Below are 19322 nucleotides of genomic sequence, written 5' to 3'. Positions count from 1 at the left end.
TATAATAGCTTAGATTAAGTCGTACTACGTAAATATATTTAACTATACTTATAGGATTAGCTAAAGGGAGTATAAATATAGTTTACTAAAATAATCCGATTTAGTAATTTAGAATTTACTTAGCTAAGAGCTTAGTATCTTCCTTAGTTAATATATTTACTATATAAAAAAAGAGAATAATACGATTAGTAATTATACGCCTTTTTTTATTTTTAATTATAATAAAGGGGATATTATTTATAAGCTTATAACTATTATACTTTTTATAATACTAAGCTCTCTAAGCTAAAATAATAAAATAGGCGTCCTTATTAAGAATATACTAATTATAATCCTTAATAATTTAGTAGTATTAACTTTAATAATATTAATAATAATCCCTAGGTTTTATAATCGGGGGCTAATTAGGATACGTAGCGCTTATATTAAATATACGGGTAGGGCCTCGAAAGTAAATACTATTTTAATAAATTTTTAATTTATTTATTCCGTTAACTAAGTTAGAATTAGTAGTATTATTAATAGCTACTTAGGTAACCTAGATTTTTATTATTAGTTAGTAATATTATTAGTAGTTTAGATATTAATATTAAGTATTTTTATATACTTAAGGAATAGGGGGCCGTGGTAAGGGCTTAGGTTAATTTTAATTATCTATAAAAAGTAAGCTATATTCCTTTTTATATATAATCGCGTTAAGAAGTTTTATTTTAAACCTTACGTACTTTATTAATTTAATAAAGTTATTTAAAATAACCTCGACTTTTTTTATTACTTTTTTTATAATATTAGTATAGAACTGCTTATATATAGCCTTAATTAAGCTCTTATTAATTATAATATAGAGGTCTTATTATTTAATAAGAGTAATTATATTATTAATCTTAGTAAATAGTACTTAAATAGAGTTTAGATCGGAAGACGAGATAAGTAGTCCCTTAATAACTTTTTTAATTTACTTTTTTTTATTTAAAAAGTAGTTAATATCCTATTTCCTATACTTTTTTAAAAAAAAATCCTTAGCTTAAGCTTAGGGTAGTCCTCTAATCGTATTTTTAATTAAAGTTTAATAATCTCTTTTTATAATATATATAATAAGTTTATCCCTAAATTAGTTTAGGACTTTACTAATTTTATACTAATCCTCGAACTTTTTTAAAAAATCTATAATATTATTATTTTTAAAAATTATAGTCCCCTTTTAATTAGGGAATAGTATTTTATAAAAACTTATATTCTTTATTAAATTAAGTTAAGGAATTGCGGGGCCCTTAGTTTAAAGCGTAGCTATTTAGATCTAAGTAGTAATAATACTTAAGAGGGTATTAATTAAAGTATTTATTTTAATTTAAGCCGTAATTAGCTTTTTTTAATTAAATTAATAAGTAAATTTATTAAAAAGAATAGCCTTTTTATTATTTAATAATTTTATAGCTTATAGGTCTTAATAAATTATAAAAACTAGTTTAGTAAACGGTCTATTTAAAGTAAAAGGGTTAGGTTTATATAATTAAACGTCCTAAGGGGCGCTAATAGTAATAAAAATAATATATTAGTTATTTATATTTACGATTTGAGGTTATTAAAAGTATAGTTCGTCGATTTTATTTATAATTTTAATAGTTTTATATTAGTTTATTTATTTTAAATAAAGTTTAAAAAGGGAAAAGAGGAGCTATTTTAATAACTAGAGCGTAGCTATTATCCTAATTAACGTAATTTAAACTATTTTTTTTAATCCCTATTAAGTATATAACTAAAGTTTTAATTAAATATCGTATTAAGCTTATAGTAATACTAATTAAAATTATTAATAAGTCTAGTTAAAAACTAGTTTTATAAGTACCCTTAGTCCGATATATCCGTACTTTTAAATAGGTTTATTATTAAGTCTCTAGGCTATATTAATTAATAAGGAATAGTCTAGTTAAATAATTAGTTATACTTATTAAAACGTTTTATTAGTTCTAATTTTAACTTATTATTTATCTTATTATACTATTATAGCGTTTTATATTTAGGCCCGATTTAGTTTTATATATCCGCGTTTTTTTCTATTTTTTATTTTGTTCGCTTTTTAAAGTCTATCGTATCCCCCGTTTTATTAAATAAGAAGTCCTTTTTTATACGTTTTTACTTTTATATTTTAATTATTTAGTCGCTTTTTTTAAATTAAAGTTTTATTATCCGCATTCGTTTTAATTATTATGCCGTTCTCTTTAATTAATTATTTAAAGCTTTTTTAATTAAATTAGGTCTTTTTTTATTTGTTTTCTTATTTAATAAAAAAAGGATTTTTAAAAGAGGAGATTATTAAAAATATATAGGGTATAAAGGACTTTTGTAATACGGTATTTTAAAAAAACTACTAATACTTATAAAAATAATATAAAATACCTCCTTTAATTAGGTTAATATAGCCTTAATTAACAAAGTTATAACTAAAAAAAAGAGGATAATATTAACTAAATTAAAAGGGTAAACTTCTTAATTATTTTATATTATTATATTTAAAAATAAATTATTAAAAAAGCTTTAGTTCGATTTTAAAAAGTATATATATAATTAAAATAAAAATCTGTGCTATTAAACTCGCTATTTCTAATTAGGGCCTTTCTCCTTATATCTTACTTTAATTAGCCTTTTTATAAATACTTATACTTAATTAGCTTTTAAAAAAGAACTACTAGGACTAATCGCCCTACCTTATTCCACTAGTTTAATTAGGAGCTTATTAATATTATTAAACTAAAATAAAAAGGGGAAGTAATTTTTAATATAAAGTATTATACTAAGATTTTTAATAACTTTTTATATAAAGAGGTAGTATATAATAAGAGTTATAAATAAACCCTTATAGTATTTATAATATTAATAAGTTATTTAGATTTTCCTAAGTAGAACGAAGTAATTCTTAACTCGTTTATTAACTATTTTTATAAGGGGTTTTATTATTAAAAGCTAATAAACTATGTAAAAGTAGAGCTTATTTTAATAAGTAAAATAAAATAAAAATATATTTAGCTAAGTAGTAATAAAGTTTAAAAAATAATTTCTTATTTAAACTAGGAAAAGTATACTAACCTCTATACTAACCTCGCTTAAAAAGGCTAGATCTATATAAAACCCCTTTTTAAATAGAGTAATAATAACCGAGGTTATTTTAAAAAGATAATTAAAACTAGTAAGCTAAGTAATAAAAAGAACTTTAAAGGGACCTATTTTTTAAATATTATAACTATAATTATTAACGTTAATTTACTCCCTAAGCTAAGTATAAAAAGTAATAAGAATAGTAATTTTATTATTTTTTTTATCCCCTTTACTAGCTTATACTTTTTTTTTAAAAATATAATTATAAATAACTACGGTATTATTTACTTAGTTAATAATTAATTATTTTTAGAACTAGATTTTATTTAATAGAGCGATAGCTTAGAGAATATAAACTTTAAAATAGTATTTTATTTAATTATTATTAGGGGAACGAGGATTATATAGAATATTTTTATAGAACTAAAGGGGCATAGGATAAAGTATTTTATTTTTTATAATATTAGTTTTATTAAGAACTTTTATATAAACGTCGTATTAAAAGCTCTTTTTTAAAAAATAAGTATTTAGTACTTAGGTTTTAATTATACCCTTTAGTTTAGTAGCGAATTTAAGAATATTATTATTAAATAGTTTAAGAGAAAGGTTAATTTAGTTTTTTTAAAATATAAACCCTATTTATCCTATTTTTTATTTAGAAGTTAGTCTTTATTTGTTAATATAATTTTAATACGTAATATATAGTACTTACGTTTTTTATACTAATTAAGGAACGACTAATTAGATATAGCCTAGCTCTAGTACTTTAAATTTAGATATTTCGCACTAATAATATTTAAAAAGCTCGTCTTAGCTACTTAGGGAGTAAAGATTAAAGGACTAAGCTATTTAAAATATTAATATTATATAACTACTTATATAAAATAAGTTATTTTATAATATATTTTAAAACGAAAAATAACCCGACCTTATTATAAGATTTTATAGGACTTTTTTAATTACTTATTAGTTTATAAATAAAATAAGTAGCTAATACTAATTAAAAACGAATATTTAAATAGGATCTTCGTTTTTTTATAAATTACGAAAACTTATAATATAATATTTAGGGTCCTATACTTTTTTAAATAATAAGTACGTATATAAAAAGGCATAGCTATTTATAAAATTTAATAAAACGTAGAACGTATAATAATTATAATTAATAATAAAACTCGTTTTTAAATATAGGTACGGGAGCTAAAAATAGACTTAGAAACTACTTTTTTATATATAAAAAAATTAAATAGAGGAGGGGAACGAATTAGCTAAGAAGTTATTAATAAAGTAATTAGTATAATATTAATAGCTAGCTTATTAAATAAACTCTAAGTAGAAGCTATATTAGCTATAGTCTACTTATATAATATTAGCCCTAAATAACGTACTAACTAGTTATTACTAATTTAAACTAAAGAAATTTAGTTTACTTATTATTTTAAATAGTAATAATTAATAAATATATTAAAGCTTATTTACAATTTACGTCCTTATTAAAAATAGACATATATATATAGTTATAGAGCGTACTTTTTTAAAAAGGATTATAAAAAAAGAATTAATAAAAGACGTTTTAAAGTAAAATAAAAAGGATATATTAAGTACTTTATAGGTTATATAACGAACGTCTATAACTTATATAAGATCTAGATCCCCTCGCTTTTAAAAGTTATTATTACTTAAAATATAACGTTTAACGAAATAGCTTTTTATTTAAAAAATAATACTAAAACCGTAATTCGTTTACTTAAGTTAAGGGCTATAATAAATAAGATTTAATAACTACTTATAATAATTAAACCTAAGCTCTAATTATTTAGAATTATAAATAAAAAAGAAGTTATATTAATTAATAATAAAAAGTAATTATTATTACTTATACTTACTTTATAAGAAGTAAATAAGGCTATAAATAAGCTTAGTTTATTTTTAAATAAACGAGGTAAGTAGCTACTTATTTTTAAATAAAACCTAAATTTTAAAAATTTAAAATTAAAAATAAATCTTATTTAGCTAATTAAGTTAATAAGTAAGGCTATAAGAGAAGTTAATCCTCTTATTAAAAAAATTAAAAATATAATATATATATAAATAAAAATAAAGACTTTTTAAAGCTCTTATAAAAAGAATTTTTCTACTTAACTAGACCCTAACGAACCCTTTTAATAAGCGAGCTTATATTAAAAAGTAAGAGTAATAAACGACTTAGTTAGTAACTCTAATATAGTTAATATATATAGCTAAAAAGAAGATAAGTATATTAAATAAAGCTAGAAGTTAAGAAACTAATTATTAAAAGTATTTATTTAAAACCCGAGTTAATAAAAGTAATTTAAATAATACTCTTTTTATATTTAAATAAAAAAAGATTAGGACTCTTTTTTTAATACGTATATACTTAATTAATAAAAAGCGGTTAATAAAATAACTTAGGAATATCGGACGCTATATTACTATATTTATATTATAATTAGTAAAACGAAATACGTTTTACTAACTGTAATCTAATTTAACTAAATTTACGTAAATTAAGTAATTACTTTTTTAGGGAAGTAAAAAGATATTTTTAAAATATTAGAACTTTTAAGAAATTAATTTGTAAAAATAGTACGATTAAAAATCTAAAAATTAAAAGAAATAAATACTTAAAAAGTAGTTAGTAGGGCGTTAGTTATTTTTAAACTAATATTTCTTAAGTAAGTATTTAATTATAAATTTAATAATAATAATTACTTCGATTATTATAAAACGAGAATTTATATTAGGGGGGACCTTTAAGAACGATACTCTTTAAAAAAAACCTACGTAATAATACTAATTATTAAAACGTTTAGGGTAGCTATAGCTATTATTACTTAATTCGATTTAAAAGTTTATTAATATAATATTATAAACGCCTTTTTAAACGTAATTAAGAAGCTAAATAACCCCCTTATTATTTACGAGCTTTTAAATAGTTTTTATAAGCTAGGAATATATATAGAACTTAAATAGGCCCTATATAACGCTTATAACGCTCTATTATTATAATATAAAGAGTTAGTATTAACTTTTAAAAATCTAAGTTTTTTATTTATAAACGAGGACCCGTACTTATTTTAAAAATTTATTAAAAAGGTCCTAGTTCTTTTTTATATAAATAATATCCTCGTTTTTTATTATAAAAACTACGTTTACAAAGCTAGTTAAGTAACTAAGGGATTTAAAAAGAAGTATAAAATAAAAAACTAGGGGCTAGTTTCGTAATATTTTAGAATAAGAGTCGTTCGTAATTAATTAAATAAAAAAACATACTTAGTTTATAATTAGTATTTTAAGAGGGTAGTTAAGAAGTTTAATCTTATTAACTTTATTACTCTTATAACCTTATTATTAATAGTCCTAATTAAAAAGAACTTAGGGATTATATTCCTAAATAAGACTAAGTTTTTTTAAAAAAGAGTTAGATTAATATTATATATAATAATTATAATTTAGCTTAACGTCGTTTTTATATACGCTCTACTCTTTTAGTTTTTAATAAACCCGTCTTATTAATATTATTTTATTATAAATTAAGTTATATAATACCTTTTTTATATATAATACTTAGTAATATATTTTAAAATCTCGGGGGGTAACTAGGTATTACTAATTATAAGTAACGCTTTATTTATAAATAATAAAGAGACCTAAAGATTTTTATAAAGTTTTATAATTTCCCTTTTTAATAGCTTTATTTAGTAAAAAATAGTTTATTAAAATATAATAACTATATTAATTATAGAGGCTAAATTATTAAGCTTAAAATATATAGCTAAAGAAATACTTATTCTTAAACGCTTTTTTAAAAATATCTCGCTCGAGCTTAGTAACGTATAAAAAGTATATTATAATAATCGTTAAATAATTAGATTTATAATAAAAGAAGGGGAACGTATTTTAATTTACTTATACTATATTAATATTTAAAATATATAGCTATAATAAGAGTACTTAAGAAGCTTATTTTAAGTAGTTTATATATTAATAAATAAGATATTAATTAATAGTTTTATAAAAAACCTTTTTAAAGCGAAGTTTAAGTACTTCGTATTATTTTTAAATATAAGAAATATATAAGAGATAATTATACTAAACGAGGGGACGTTTAAAAAGTAATAAAACGGCCCGGGGGGCCCGGTTTTTAATTAAAAAACGTAGTTTATAGTTAAAAAATATAAAGTTGCTTTAATAACCCCGTCGGGTTACTTAAAAAGAGGCTATTTATTTAAAAAAGTAAGTACGTATTTATTTAAAAAGGACTTAAATATAAGCTATATATTTAAAGGGATATATAAATTAATAAAAGTATTAATTTTAATTTAGATACTATTTATTTTTATAAGTAAAGTAGTTAATATTATTACGTCCTTAATAAGTTTTTTTAATAATATTTTTAATATAAAAAGAGCGCTTATAAATATTTCTCTTATTAAGGCCTCGTTTATATAAACCCTCTTATTTTTATTTTTATTTAAAAAACTATTATACTTAAGAGCCTTACGTAATGCTACTATTATATAAGTTAGGGACTATATATCGGATTATAAATAATAAATAGAACGAGGATAGTTTAGAATATATTTTATAAAGTATAAGTAGTTTTATATTAATAACTATAACTATTACTAACTTTTTTATTATTTCTTATTTAAAATATAAGAACTTTATACTTAAGAACTATATATACGTTTTAAAAATAGGAGCATAACCTAACTTTTTATAAGTTTAATAACGTTAGTATTTATTATTAATATACGAACTTAAAAAATATATACCGTCCGAACGGCTACTAAGGGTATTCTTAATATACTTAAAGTATTTAAAACTAGATAGGGGTAAAAGTACTAGCTTATATTAAACCTTAGTATTAAAAATAATACTAAGAGGGTCCGTTATTAAAAATTAGTTTTATAAATAATAATAAATAAAAAAGTATTATATATATAGTTAACCTCTTTATACCCTCTAAGGAGAGGTAAGAGAGGGGGTTATAAACTTATTTTACTTTTTTAATCCCCTTAAAAAAAGTTATTATTTTTTTTTATTTAAAAAGAGGTAAGGGAGGGGGTTATAAACTTTTTTTATTTATACTATTTTTTTTAAAAAACGAGGACTTTTTTTTAATTTTTAAAAAGAAGTAAAAGAGAGGGTTATAAACCCTTTTTATTTATACTATCCTTTAAAAAAACGAAAACTTCTTTTTAACTTTTAAGAGGGAGTAAGGGAGGGGGCTATAAACCCTTCTCGCTTTTATTACCTTCTTAAATAACTCGTTTAATTATAAAACCGCTATTTATTAAATAAAATAATTAAATTAATATTAAATAAACGAGGCTATTTTATAACTAAAATATAAAATAAGGGAATATTATTTACTTATTTTAGGCTCGTAAGGGAGGTTAAGAGAGCCGCTACTTTTTTTTAAAACCGTAGCTTTATACTTATACTTTTTAGTTTCCCGCACTATAATAATATAAATACGGTTTTTAATTAATTATTTTAATAATATTTAAATAAAACGATATTATTAACTAAGATCCTTTTTTTAATAATATATATATATAAAAATACGGGTATAAAAATAAAAAGTAAGGGTATATATATATAGTAATAATATAAGTATAAGTTAAAAAGAGAAGGAAAGTTAGTATTATAAATAGTAATAAGAAATTTATATATTTATTACCCTTAACCTATAAGTTAATTATTTAGTTAATAAGAGGCCGTTTTTTAGTTATATTTTTTATTAATAATATAGCTTTAAAATTATTTATAATAACGAATACGGAGGTCAATTTATAGCTAATTTACCCCTTACTTATAACTCTATATATAAACCAATTTTTTTTATAATTTTTTTTATAAATAGATTCTTATATATTAGTATTTAGTTTTCTATTTTTAATAAACCTTTTTATAATAATATAAGTAGTTAGGTACGCTTTTTTTAAATATATATTTATTTAAGGGGGTATATTATAATAATTTTAACTATTTATAACCTTATTATACGTTATATAACCTTAGTTATATAATTACTAAGGCCTACTTCGCTTATATTCTTTATATTAGAGCGAGCTTTATACTTATTTCCTATTTTTAATAGATAATCGTTCTCTTTATATACGTCGATACCCCTATAGTGACTTTATGACAATGGGCAAGTATTTTAGGGCGGAAAGGTGATGTTTAGGATCTCTACCCACGGAAAGACGGCTTGAAAAATCACTCCCGGTTAGCCGATATGTCAGACTGAAGTGGATGGCGCAACTCAACCAGGTTAGCGTTCTGGGTATTGATCCTTATCTGGCGAGACCTTCCGAACAAGAGTGCACAGCATGCTATATCTAGCCATATCCTTCAACGATCATTGTCAGCCTGCTGCCTAGAGTCCGAGATCACCAACCGGGGCTTTTCCGATCTGAACCGTCATCATGTCGAGATCCTACCCATTCTTCTACACTTTTCCGTAGTACAATGACATTTCAAAATTGAAAACAGAGACATTTTTCTCCCTGTTGCTCATCCAGACCGGTCTGTTATTCTCGTGACAGGTTCGCCACGGTGTATGCCAAGTCGAAAGTCTTAGACAACTAGGCGAGGGGTGCGGAGACCGGGGTAGATCGCCAATGCCCCAGCCCAGTCTGCCTGGCTTGGCATAAGTTGCCTTGCGTATAAGAACAGTTGATCAGAATATCCCGTATGGGAGAATTATCTAGCGTGGTTTTGACTATCAACTCCAGTCCCGTTCCAAAGTTCCACCGCAAACAACAACTAACATCATGAAGCCTCTTTCATCAATCGCGTGCCTCCTAGGTACAGCAGCTGCCGCGGTCGACATTCTGTTGCCACTTTATATCTACCCTATCAACGATCTCCAGAAGCCTTACGATGGGACCGTGGACTGGCAAGCAGCTATTGCTGCCATCGACGCTCACCCGGATTTGACATTCAACGTCATCATCAATCCCAATAGCGGCCCTCCCTTTGCTTTTGAGGATGGCATCAAGATTGACTGGGCCCAGTGGATTGGCCAAATTAACAACCGTCCCAACACTGTGACCTTGGGCTACATCTCGACCCTCGGTACAGTACAAGCCCAGCCCCAGGACATCGCCGTCGTCAAGCAAGGGGTCGACACCTACGCCGCGTGGGATACTACCAACGGTTGGGACGGCAACTCTTGGGACATTCACGTGGACGGTATCTTCTTTGACGAGGTCAACACCGCTCCCGCCCAGCTTCAGTACTACACTGATATCACCAACTATGCCAAGTCCGCTACCGATGTAGTGGTTCTCAATCCTGGTGTGGCCGTAAATCCCGCCAGCTCTTCGCTATATACCGTGGCCGATGCCATCCTTTCGCTGGAGACGTGCTACACGGCCGACCCCGATGCGCCACAGGATCGGTGTCCGAGAAACACGTATACGCCGTTTACTCCCGCGTCGTTGAGCTCGCTGCCGACGGACGCTACACAGAGAGCCAAATCTGCGGTCTTAGTACACGACTTTTATGACGATTGGCAGCCCTATCAACCTGCGCCTTTGGCGACTCTCCAGGCGGACATCAATGCTATTGTTGCGCAGGGTGTACATAGCCTGTACATCACACAGTGGGGGTACAATGAGAGCTTCACGCGGGAGCCGGCCAGTGTCGGGACCGTCTCGAACTTGCTGGCGCTGGCTCAGGGTTTGGGATCTGGCGTGCCTCTGTGAATGAGGTCTTTCCAAGCCTTGGGAACTATTGTTGGCTCATCCATCCCGTTGTTGGATTTGCGCTAGCATGAGTTTGGCCAAATAACATGTGGTGTTTCTGAAACTCACGTCATGTAAGTCTACCATGCTTCAAGTCAGTGGTGCAATGAGAGATATCAACTCTTTTCTAGCTCTAGTCTTTTAAGTATATAGGCTGAGACTATCTCTCAAAATTCGTTCTTGCCGTATGGCTGTGCGCATGATGCGTGTCGGCTGTAATAACCCGGATTCATCAGATTTCTTTGCTCGGCTACGCTATGATGACGATGCATTGAACCTCTTTAACACCGACTCATAATCCTCTTCCGCCTTGCCTTTCCGTAGCATAAAGTCCTGTGACAAAACACCCGAGCTGGGGGTCGTAAAGTCCAGGCGATATAATGATTGAAATCCATACTTTTCGTAGATTCCCTTCGCTAGAGGCACAGCCTCCAAAAACGCCAACTTTCTTTCCTCGTCTGCCCTCTCGACGCCCCATCTCAGAAGTGGACTGGCTGCGCCTTTCCCCTGGTGCTCTGTCCGGCAAATGATAAGCTCAAGGTACCAGTGTCTGGTTTCGCCCATAATCTCAGCGTGCTTCCTGCCAATGGAGCCAAAGAAGTGGTTCGCAAACTCTGGATTTCCTTCTTTCGGCCAGACGTCTGCTGGAGGCGGCGGCTCGACGTTTGTCTCATTGGGTCCTGCTGGGCGAACCCACTTTGCGCAAGCGATGGGTAGGTCGGGGTCCTCGTAGTCTGGATCAGTGATGATGAGCCACTGAGATCGAGGTTCGCTTATCTCTTCCGCAAAAGATTTGGCGAGGAAGTCGCGGACTTGCGTGGTTGCAGGGAAGCATGTTATGGAAACCGGGTTGTCATGAAAGGCGGAGAGGTAGATGGATGCGAGGGCCGGGCCGTCTGCTGGGATGGCGGTGCGAAGTTTGACGGGCATGTTGGGAAGGGTTGAATGGCAGTTGCTGGTTGTGAACTGCTTCTCTAGTCGGAAATCCTTGCGATTCACTGTGCAGGCGTTTTCTACTCATCAACAACCTCAATGGCTTTTAGTTGTAGAGAGAGAAAGCCAGTCTTTGTGTCTCCTCCTCTTTGACTTTACGCACAGTTGTTGAAAGGAGCGGCGCAATCAATTGCCTCTTTGAGTATCGCGCTGGCGGGTTGGATGACCGTTTCTGTGGCTATACTTTTGCTTCATGAGGAGAGCATGGGTACTTGCATAACTTTGTCTTATGTCTTTCATAATCACTCCATCAATTCCCTACTCACTAAAAAGACTTAGCAAGTGCGGGGGCTACGTCCTGCCTGCAACTCTCATGCACAACCACAACAAAAGCAAAAGGGATATCTTCACGACAGAGATGAGATTTGAACTCATGCGGCCGAAGCCATATGATTGCGAGTTTAATTCGAGTCATACCCATTAACCACTCTGGCACTCTGCCCATGTCAGATGCAGGGATGAAAGAAAGCGTGGGTTAAGTTGCCTCCTGGGTGGTGTGGTGGAGGTTGCGGAGAAGTCGGCAATCCTCGGGGTGGGGTGACAACTTGGGGGCACCCAGACGTGAAACGGCATTGCCTGATGAGGACTTCCAGCACTATATATGTTGATTCGGACTGAAGTTGACGGCCCTAAGTTTTTAGTGGTGACCTACGGCTTGTGAAGCAAAAGTGTGAATTTCAAGGAAGCTCCCGACGTAACTGCCATGAGGACAACGCTCTTTCTGCTTTTGTTATGTAAGACAAGGCACCGCTCTTTTGTTACTTACATGAGCCTGAAAGATAAAACCTTTGACCTGGGTTAACACAAGGGTAGATGAGGGGTTGTGCCTTGCCGGACTTCCACCCCGGCCTCTTGACTTCGGAAGGAACAGTCGGGCCCCGATTACGGGCAAGCCTGCTCCCGACAGAAATATCTTATTGCTCCATAATTGTGGTCACCATCACCTACTGTACATAAACTCAAAGAAACAGCTTTCACATTAAATACCACTCGCATGCAAGCTCTCCCAAACTAATGCAAACACAACCCGAGTAGTTCCACGCCTGCCTCAAAGGGTATGGACTAGTGGGTCGTTAGTTGCGGGAGGTTCGGAACACTAAATCCAAGCTTAAAAGCGATGTACTGATCGGCTTGATCGGCCTAAAAGCCCTAAGCACGACATCGGTACGAACCGCGCTGCGATTACTAGCATCCCACCGGGACTGATATATCCCGGAGCTGGTCCCGGTCACCTCAGAGCTATGCTTTTTAAAGTGTTGTTCATCCCTTCTCTTGCGTGGGCGTATTCAATGCTTCAACGTTGCAATCTTTAGATAGGCGAGTTGTAATGGAAAACTGGAGGAAAAATGCCCCGGCATACCAAGCGGACGGTTACATGGCCTCTGAATGGTATCATTGCCATCTGCAGCACTCTGTCTTGGCGAGCTCACGCAGCCTATGAGACGCCGGGCGATGCGGAGTAGCAGAGATGGCCCGACGGATAGTAGAGGCATAGGCGCAACCGAAAAGAAGAACTTTAGCATTGCAGCGATGAATAACCTTGGTGACGTTGACCAATAGTGCCAAGAATTTGCGACATCCTTCCGACCTGCCTATTCCATATCGAAGGACCAGGCTCATCAATTGTCCGTCTTACAACATCCATCGCCAGAGAGGGGTCCACGTTCAGTGCCTGAGGACCGAACCCCTAAGCGATGGTCTTATTCGAACGGTATTTTCGTCATGGCTTGGCTTATGCAGATCGTGCAGAATACTGGCCGATGAGTGAGCGAGCGAAATGAAGTATTCTGCAGCTACCTAGCCGTGAAATTCATTTCCTGGGACTTTTGTGACATCCAAGTAACATGGCGTCGCTTGGCTGGGAAGATGGAAGGACGGACCACATTCTCGGTGCTATAAATGCTGACGACAGGCCTTCCACTTGCGGAATAAACTTCTCACCCCGGACCACATCTGGCATTCAATCTCTGCGGCGGAAGTTTCCCCTCCAGTTGTGTTGGTAGAGAATCAGTCGCCAACATGAAGTCCAACGCGCTACTTGTCGCCATTGGCGCCTTCTCTGGCGTCTCCATTGCCAGAGAGCTGGAGCCCAGCGCCGAGCTGTCAGCCTGGTATGATACCGGCGCGGCTCATCAAGAGAGCATGGAGCACAAGATCGTAGGTCTGAACTTAGTCTCCAAGCAGCATCAAGTCTGACAGAACCAGGCCCAATGGGAACAAGCCGAGGCCGAAGGAAAGTTCGATTCGACTCAGTGGACGGGTCGCGTCAAAGACTATCTCGCATGCAAGGATGGCAAGGTAGAGCTCGTCAAGGGCGACCCTCTTCAGACGTTCCGATGCAAGGATGTAAGTTGATGGTTGAAAATGGGATCGACCTCGTCGTCCTAGGAGCCAGAGAGTTTCGCTCACAAATGACAGCTCGACCTCTATGACTTTCAACCTCACGCAGCGTTTGGCAACTCAACCGGTAGAGGTTCCGGGTCGTGGGGATGGACGGCACCAAACGGCCGGGAGTTCTCTGCCATTGGACAGCTCGATGGCACCGCTTTTGCCGAAGTCTCGAAGCAGGGCAAACTGATATATCTCGGAAAATTACCGTACTTCTCCGAGCCAAGCAGATGGCGTGAGATCAAAGCTTACAAGAACTATCTCGTCGTCGGTAGCGAGGCGCCTGGTCATGGAATCCAATTCTTTGACTTGCGCAAGGTATGTCAGACCTGCGGGGAATTTTTCGTGTCAAGCATATGTATAGGTGAGCTACGGACTAATACCGCTTCAGCTTCTCGACATTGACCCCAAGAACCCCGTTGTCTTCTCCAATGAGAAGGATTTGACGGCTCATTGGACCGAAGCTTTACCCCTTGGTCGCAGCCACAACGTCGTTGTCAACGAGGAAAAGGGATATGCCGTTGCCGTCGGCGCTCAGCCTCGTCGCAATCTTCCCTGCGACTCTGGCCTGCAGTTCCTCGATCTCGCCGACATCAACAACCCTCTCTACCTGGGTTGCGCGGCTGGCGATGGCTATGTTCATGACGCGCAGTGCATCGTGTACCGTGGACCTGATGTCAAGTACTGGGGCCGCGACATCTGCTATGGCTACAACGAAGATACCTTGACCATGTGAGTCCTTTGACGCCGACTTGTTTTACGCTCTTTTCTGACAAGCTCTCAAGCTACGATGTGACCGAGAAGAACAGCACCAACATCATCTCTCGTACAACTTACGAGGGTGCGACCTACACTCACCAGGGCTGGGTTATTGACCCCAACTGGCAGGACTTCTTGGTTTTGGACGACGAGATTGACGAGAGGAACAAGACTGGCCCGGCGGCTGACGGTTTCCCTGTGACCTACTTCTGGGACATCAGATCCCTTGAGAAACCCAAGAACTCTGGCATTTTCAAGGGTACTATGCGGAGTGTCGACCACAACCAATTCATCCACCGCGGTCTGGCGTACCAGAGCAACTATGGTGCTGGGCTTCGTATCCTGGACATCTCATCCATTCGATGGGATCCCACAGCCAAGAACGTCAAGGAGATTGCCTACTTTGATATCTTCCCAGAAGATGATAATGAGCCTGGCGGTGGAGCAAACAACTACACTGGTACTTGGAGCCATTATCCGTACTTCAAAAGTGGCTACATTGTCATCAACACTATTGAACGTGGCGTTTGGGTTGTGAAACGATCCAACCCCTGGTGGTGGCCGTGGTAAGGGGCAGACTCCACGTCTATCGAGATATGGCCAACAGGCATCTCGCCGAAGGAGCAAATAATTTTCTTGTACATAGTATAAACTGCAGGATCTTATCAGAATCGCGGATTCTTCAAGATGGATTCTAGCTCTACTCAGCGCTGCATTTCCGAAATGCGCCAGTCGAAGGTCTGATAAGTGAACGTGCCATTCAATGGTAATCGTCCAAACAATCAACCAGGTTACAAGCGCGATGGTCTGTTCGCCTCACCAACTCACACTTCAGTCTCACTGATTGGGTGGTGTAATCTGGAGAACCGCTGCTCAGGGATTCAATGGCTGACGCTCAATCGGGGCAGAAACTCCACCAAGCATTACGTCGGTCCACACAGGCCATGCATGCAGGCCAAGACTGCTGAGGCAGAATATCCGGGAACGACGTGCCGTCTACTTGGCGTAACGCGGCACTGCCTTGACTCCCGACATCATACTCTTTCGAAGGGGGCAAATGGTTCTACCAAGAGCAAACGCCGAGGACGCGTGGACGTCGATTTGAATTGAGTTAATACCTGCATTGCCGAGTCCCGGATTAAGCTTCTTTCATTTCACATTCATCCACACTTTGTTTTTGCCTTTCTGTCTCTAGCCTCTAGACCTGCTTTTAGCGTTTGAACTTTGGGCACGAATGCCTCGTTCCCAGACTCGAAGAGAGGATGCCGCCCAACAGATCAAGGACCATGACAACTTGAGTGGGCAGGTAGATGGCGAACTTACCCAAAGCGATGGTTGGCATCATGGCCTGTGCGGATGCTGTGCATCCTGCGAGCTTTGCCTCCTGAGCACCTTCGTGCCATGTCTTCGTATGCCACCCTCTGATCGTGGCGGTCATTGTTTTACTGACAGATCTCTAAAGTGCTTGGACAGACCTCCCATCGAATCAAGGAGCCTTCAATGAAGAATTACAGACATATCAACCGCGATTGCCTTTTGATGATGGGAGTCACATATCTTACAGGCTTTGGTTGGATGTAAGTCGGCTGAGTCACGACTTGACGACTTTCCACCTACCAGTTACTAACAATGCATTCCAGGTATGTCATGAAGAAGCGCTTTGAGATTCGCAAGCGCTATGGCATCAAAGGTACCGATGCGAGAGACTGCTGCGCATCCTACTGGTGTCTTTCATCTGCTTTGGTTCAGCATGAGAGAGAAGTCCTTACCCGGCAGGCTGGCAGGAGTGATCCCATCACTGAGGGTTATCAGACTCAACCAGCCATGGAATTGCCTTCTAGATATACGCAGCCGACTACATAGAGTTTGAATGGGATTGTATTTCTCTGGGGCCAATATACTCCTCGTGATTTGGAGGTGCTTGTGGGTTTGGCTTCAGCTGGCATCGGCACATATTGACGTGTGTGGGTAAGCGTGGAAAACTGGAGGTATCCCGGTCCCAGCGACAATAACTTGCAGATTGGAAGTGTCAGTTTCCATCACAATTCAACTGGTAAGTATATTGTGTCGTATTCTGTCTCATGTGCTGTCTTTAAGTCGTTGTCGGGATCGACTGATAACTTGATGACTGGGGTAAACTCCAAACGCCACATAATATAACTACCAAAGATTGACATATCTCAGCCCAGGTGTTTAACCAATATATATCTTACGGAATCTACAGAGATTCTTTCAGGATTTGTTGCAATGTTTAACTGCTGGACCCGATGGAGTGATGAATAACAATTTCTTCCAACCCACGTCCCGAAAAGCTAGTCAAGCGATAGCACTGGATCACATCCATCAACTCACTTGACCTTATCGAGACCGACAAGAAGAACCGATCGGGATCTCTTCCCAGCACATAAATCAGTTGTCGTCGTTCTCGGTGGCGCCGGAATGATGGCGGTGATACTTTGAGTCAATGACCTAGTTCAGCCCCATACTTATATCAGGGAGTGGGTGGTCAAGGCACTTTAAACAAAGTTAATTCTGCTCCTTCATATAAAAAACGCGCTGAGAGTGCCGATCAGTCTTCAACTACACGCTGAGTAAGGAGATCTACAGCATTTTTGATGACGGCCTCGAGTCAACACTAACAAAGTCCGATCTCTCCGTAGATATTGTAATAGACTCACCTAATGCGATTCGGTTTCTTGATTGCACAATGCGATCGAGTACATAGTCCAAGGAGTGCCCGGCCGTAAAGACGATGCTTTGGTGATTCAAGACATTAAGCTTGATTCAGCTATACACTCATTTGTTCTTGTCCATTTTCGAGCTGTTGCTATCGACAATGGCGGCTCGTCTGTTCTTTTCCTTCGGGCTTCTGAGCACCGCTGTGCTTGGCTCCCCTCCGGAAACCGCCATCGCAGCCCGCGCTTTTGACTGCTCTCCGGGATCGGAAACAGGACTTAAGCCCGAGTGCTGGGCTCAGTTGAACGTGTCAGACTACATCACCAAATGGCTGGCTGAGAACGGCACCAAGGCCGACTGCGACAACCTGGGATTCGCCCAGTGTTTCTTGGCTTTCAACGGCTACGGTGGTCGAACTTGCGATACCCTCACTCGCGATACGTGTGCAGCCTTTGAAACTGCCGGTGTCGACGCCGCCTACTCTTCGCCCCAACAATTCTACACTCTTTGGAACATCTACGCCATTTCTCAGTTTTTCAATCAGTTCTCGGAGGCTCTTTGGAATGGCCACACCCTCGCTGCGGATACGATCGGGGACATCGTTGCCACCGTATCCCCATCTACCGACCCTGAAGTTCCAAGCAACCTATTGTGGACTTCGATCTCTGGCGGATTCTGGATGGCCGCTGTTGGTGCCTTTGCCAATCCCCTCCTGGCTGGAGTCGCCACGGGCATGGCTGTTGTCACAGGAATGAGCTCTTTCTTCATGTCCTCAGTGGCAGGCTCTTCCAACTCGCGATTCATCACTCTCGGTGAGATCGGGAGCAGCCTTGCTCAGCTTATCATTGACTACCAAGGTAGCCTCGAAGGCGCCTTGAAGGAGCTTCAGGGCAACAGCACCCTGTTCCTGGCCGCAACGGAGCCTGGTGGCTTCAGCCAGCGTGCTGTGGCCAGCTTGAATCTCCAATCCACCGAGCTCTACCACGATCTGCAACTCTATATCCTTTCTCTATCTCTCAAGGCCAACGGCATTGTTTCCACTCGCTCGACCGGCGTCAATGCCCTCAACTACGCACCCGACACCAACGGCGCCGTCTCATGCCCTGGTCTTGGTCCCGCGGGTAATTGCTACCAATTCTGGATCGACCCGGATACGGGCGACTCGTACGCGCTGCACAACCCGAAGGACTGGAAGAACGACTATGTCGATGTGCTCAACAAGATCCATGACAAGAACTGGGCGAACCTCAGTGAGATTTTTAAGGTGGAGGATTGCCAGGGCAAAGATCCGAGCTTTGACGGAAAAACGAAAGTGACTTGCCTGGCGTCGCACGGATTTTGCGAGTGGGATTACGTTGATCAAGACACCGTCACCAAGTCCAGGACGGCTAACAAGCAGTTCACCAATTGTGACAACGACAAATCGTGGGGCACTCTTTGTGACTGGATGAACGGTGGTCTTGTGATGCCCGAGGCCTATCTCGGACCTCTCTTCAAGTTCCAGGAGCCTGCGTGGTGCAGAGAGCACTAGCTTTTCGAGGCTTAGCTTCTGAATTTGTACATAATACCCGTGTAATCATAGAGTATCATCTTCGAATGCAATGAGGTTCGATTATAGCAACATCAAATCGC

General features: G+C 36.3%; 5 protein-coding genes across 5 annotated transcripts; 4 read left to right on the top strand and 1 right to left on the bottom strand.

The window, feature by feature from the left end:
- Positions 1–9899: 9899 nt before the first annotated feature.
- Positions 9900–10835, top strand: CCOS01_00466 (uncharacterized protein; the record flags this gene model as incomplete). The annotated part of the gene is made up of 1 exon (XM_060448663.1): positions 9900–10835. One exon carries the CDS (start codon positions 9900–9902, stop codon positions 10833–10835), a length of 936 nt encoding a protein of 311 aa, XP_060320101.1.
- A 294-nt stretch (positions 10836–11129) lies between these two features.
- On the bottom strand, positions 11130–11804 carry CCOS01_00465 (acetyltransferase; the record flags this gene model as incomplete). Its single annotated transcript, XM_060448662.1, has 1 exon — positions 11130–11804. The coding sequence occupies one exon, from the start codon at positions 11802–11804 to the stop codon at positions 11130–11132; it is 675 nt and encodes a 224-aa protein (XP_060320100.1).
- A 2082-nt stretch (positions 11805–13886) lies between these two features.
- CCOS01_00464 (uncharacterized protein) lies at positions 13887–15584 on the top strand (the record flags this gene model as incomplete). The annotated part of the gene is made up of 5 exons (XM_060448661.1): positions 13887–14024; positions 14073–14213; positions 14286–14573; positions 14647–14987; positions 15041–15584. 5 exons carry the CDS (start codon positions 13887–13889, stop codon positions 15582–15584), a joined length of 1452 nt encoding a protein of 483 aa, XP_060320099.1.
- Positions 15585–16248: 664 nt separating this feature from the next.
- On the top strand, positions 16249–16877 carry CCOS01_00463 (uncharacterized protein; the record flags this gene model as incomplete). The annotated part of the gene is made up of 3 exons (XM_060448660.1): positions 16249–16320; positions 16467–16591; positions 16655–16877. The coding sequence occupies 3 exons, from the start codon at positions 16249–16251 to the stop codon at positions 16875–16877; spliced, it is 420 nt and encodes a 139-aa protein (XP_060320098.1).
- Positions 16878–17850: 973 nt separating this feature from the next.
- CCOS01_00462 (uncharacterized protein) lies at positions 17851–19221 on the top strand (the record flags this gene model as incomplete). The annotated part of the gene is made up of 1 exon (XM_060448659.1): positions 17851–19221. One exon carries the CDS (start codon positions 17851–17853, stop codon positions 19219–19221), a length of 1371 nt encoding a protein of 456 aa, XP_060320097.1.
- Between the last annotated feature and the right edge of the window lie 101 nt (positions 19222–19322).

The sequence above is a fragment of the Colletotrichum costaricense genome (genome assembly GCF_030867565.1).
Source record: "Colletotrichum costaricense strain IMI 309622 chromosome Unknown Scaffold_1.1, whole genome shotgun sequence".
Lineage (NCBI taxonomy): Eukaryota > Fungi > Ascomycota > Sordariomycetes > Glomerellales > Glomerellaceae > Colletotrichum > Colletotrichum costaricense.
The sequence above is the reverse complement of the archived record's forward strand: the minus strand, read 5'-3'. Positions and strand labels throughout refer to the sequence as shown.